Raw genomic sequence first — 3,125 nt, 5'->3', positions numbered from 1 at the left:
CGTTTTTGTTTTCAATCATCCATTAGGGTTTGCTTCCAAATGAAGTGCTTGATCTAATAAGCCATCAAAATCAAAGAGAATTTGTCAATTTCCTTGTTAGGTATGCAGAGTAATTTGAATATGACTCTTAAACAAAAACTAAAATGGCATCTCTGTCAGACAAAGTCCTTTGCTTTCCTAAATGGTATTGTTTGCAAGATCAATCCAAGCTGTCATATTTTAGCCGGCTGGCGCTCGTACAATTATGAATTTATTTATCCCAATGAGTCAATACCAATTCAAAGTTTTTTGGAGGGGGGATAGAAAATAAGGCGCGGCCGCGCTTATTATTTAATTAAAAGTTGCACGTTGAATCCCCTTTAGTCAGTAAAATAACTTTATCCTGACCTGATTTGATAAACATTATCGGATGAAATTAATGCTTTAAGGTGAATGGTACTCTCCAACTTTATCTCAATGGTCATCCAATTTCTCTATCACATATGCCTAATCAAATGCTGTAATCCAACCCTGGTAATTAATTAATCGTTTGCTTGACTTTTGGTAAAGAAAAAAGCTAGCCCTTTGTAGGTATGAAATTTTGTTGACAATGAACATGATTTCAGTACTAAATTTGAGTTGAATCAGGAATGTTTGTGAATGTTCTTGTATTTACGAGATTACTAGTTACCGTTTACAATGGCAGCGACAAAAAATCAAGGTTTTAAAGCTAGGCCCAACCCGGCCGGTTGAATTGCTTTAACTGGGACCTGAGTTACTAATTTTTTCGCTATTCATGGAAAACCCTAGAGAGGAGGATGATGATCGACGAGCAATTGGTGGTTGAGATGTTAAGGTTTTGAAGAATAGGGGTTAGTGAGTCTAAAGGGGGCGATAGAGGCGACTTCCAGTGGGTGAAACAATCGAAAATCGCAAAAATGTATGGCAGCTTGCCGACAATTGAGGACAACAATCGGTGAGCAATTAGTGGCTGGGATCTTGGAGGTTTTGAAGAGGAAGGGCTGATGAGTCTAAAGGTGGTAATGGAGGCGATTTTCGGTAAGTGAAATGATCTGAAATTGCAAAAATCGAGCAACAGCAACAATAGTTGCCGCCGATGATTGGCGAGGCGAACGAGGGTAAGGTGAGATGAATTTTGGTCGAGAGGTTGAGAGGGGTGTTTTCGTGGTGAATGGTGATGGAGAGTGTTGTCAACACCGGAAACATGCCGTATTTGGCCTGGGTTGTCAACCACCGATTTGCATTTGAGATTTTTTTGCAAGATTTCAGACTTATATATAATTTTTAGAAATGTTTTTGTTAGATTTAAAACCTTTTTACATGTTCAAACCACACCCAGTGACAAAGACTTACATAAATACAATGCCTACAATTTATGACTGGAAAGGGATAATTCATTGCAGAGCAACACAAGTTTATTTGACAAAAAGGGTTCAAGAATCAATCAAACCTACATCAAATATTGATGTCATATTCAGTCTTCACATTCCAAATAATAATTTTTTCTCACAATTTTTTTAATGAACAAAACCCGATTGGGCCCTTTCAAAGCATTCGTATGTATTTAAGGGAGGCACAGATTGCTTGTAGAGTAGCACCTCAATTGTAGAACGATTCTACATAATAAAACAGACAGGTAAAAGTTTTATATTAATCATCCATCACAAAGCATACGATAAACTGGTTCTACAATACCAACAGCCACCGCAATTCATCTATGAGTACAATTAAAATTTTCCTTTACCACCCCATAACTTACTATTATGTAATTTCGTAAGGCTTCAAATTAATTTCTGTATATGACCCGTTTCACTAAATTTTTTTTGCTGAAACAGTCACCTTGTTTTTAATAAGTCACTCGAACTCCTTGGTATCTAAGGATCTCCCCAATAAGCTCCCCTTTACCAGAACCCACATACCTTCCACATATTTTGCCATCTCTGATGAATAAAAATGTCGGCACCTCAATCACGTTCATGTCCTTCAAGAACTGCATGCAGCTATCATTCTCATCACCGTTCATTCTTGCGAAAACCACTGAATCCATCTGCCTGGACAACTTTAGAACCGTTGGATATACCTTGACGCATGGTCCACAATGCTTCAACCCCACATCAAGAACAAGCAGCTTATTATCAACCTTATGTTCTTCGATTAACTTCTCAACATCTTCTCTGCAATGCAACTGTACCACAGCTGAATGATTATCACCATAGTACAGCACATCTCCAACAAGCTGATCCGGGCCAATCGCTTCTTCTTCATGAATTTTCTCCATGCTTTTATAAAAGCTGAAGTGTGGAACGTTGTCTATCTTCTCTCTTTTGCAAAGTTCTCTGGTTTTCTCTGATTCATCGCCCATGACAAGAAGAAACTCCACGTCGCTGCATTGCTTGCTAAGATTAACCATAAAAGGGTAGATTTTACTGCTTTCGTCACTCCGAGTAGCAGCATATTCTACCACAACAAGCTTGTTTTTGGCTTTTTTTAAGGCTTCATCAAATTCTTCTATGCTATGGACTTTCTGTACTCTCTCATCACTTGCAGACTTTTTAGTCCCAGGAACAGCTGTAGCCTTTACTATGAAGTTTGTTCGGTTTAGATCTAGTTTCGTTGCTAGAGATTTCGGTTTGGTGACAAAGGGTAACAAAAAGGAATTGCTGAAGGAAATAGGAGTTATTTTACGGGTGGTCGACAGAGACGAAGGTAGTTTGGAAATGAAATTAGTAACGGCAGCCATAGCAGGGGAGAGGGAAGAGGTGCTGAGTAACAGTAATGAAGGAGAATTGACTTATGGGAAAGTATGGGGCTTCAGAGAAAAGCAGAGAGATATGATAGAGAAGCTAAGGATTCTATCAAGAAAATCTCACTAATCAGTAATGGCGTCCACTCGTTTGGTTTGTGGATTATATTTATCCATATTTGAATATCTTCGCCAGGAAAAGATCATGGTTATGTGGCCAGCTATATCTTTTTCTTTTCTTCTCTTTTACATTTTTATTTACACAGAAACATGCACTGGTCATGCAGGGCCTGGAGTCCAAATTTGTTTTTACGATAAGAAGGCCCAAATCTTGATGTAATCTTGAGTTATTCCACAAAGCAGCAAATGGCCCGAGATCCTA

General features: G+C 38.5%; 1 protein-coding gene across 1 annotated transcript; it reads right to left on the bottom strand.

The window, feature by feature from the left end:
• Positions 1-1,617: 1,617 nt before the first annotated feature.
• Positions 1,618-2,857, bottom strand: LOC116119537 (thioredoxin-like protein CDSP32, chloroplastic). The gene has a single exon (XM_031405475.1). It carries the CDS (start codon positions 2,738-2,740, stop codon positions 1,847-1,849), a length of 894 nt encoding a protein of 297 aa, XP_031261335.1. The 5' UTR covers positions 2,741-2,857; the 3' UTR covers positions 1,618-1,846.
• Between the last annotated feature and the right edge of the window lie 268 nt (positions 2,858-3,125).

This window comes from Pistacia vera, unplaced genomic scaffold, assembly GCF_008641045.1.
Source record: "Pistacia vera cultivar Batoury unplaced genomic scaffold, PisVer_v2 Contig893, whole genome shotgun sequence".
NCBI lineage: Eukaryota > Viridiplantae > Streptophyta > Magnoliopsida > Sapindales > Anacardiaceae > Pistacia > Pistacia vera.
The sequence above is the reverse complement of the archived record's forward strand: the minus strand, read 5'-3'. Positions and strand labels throughout refer to the sequence as shown.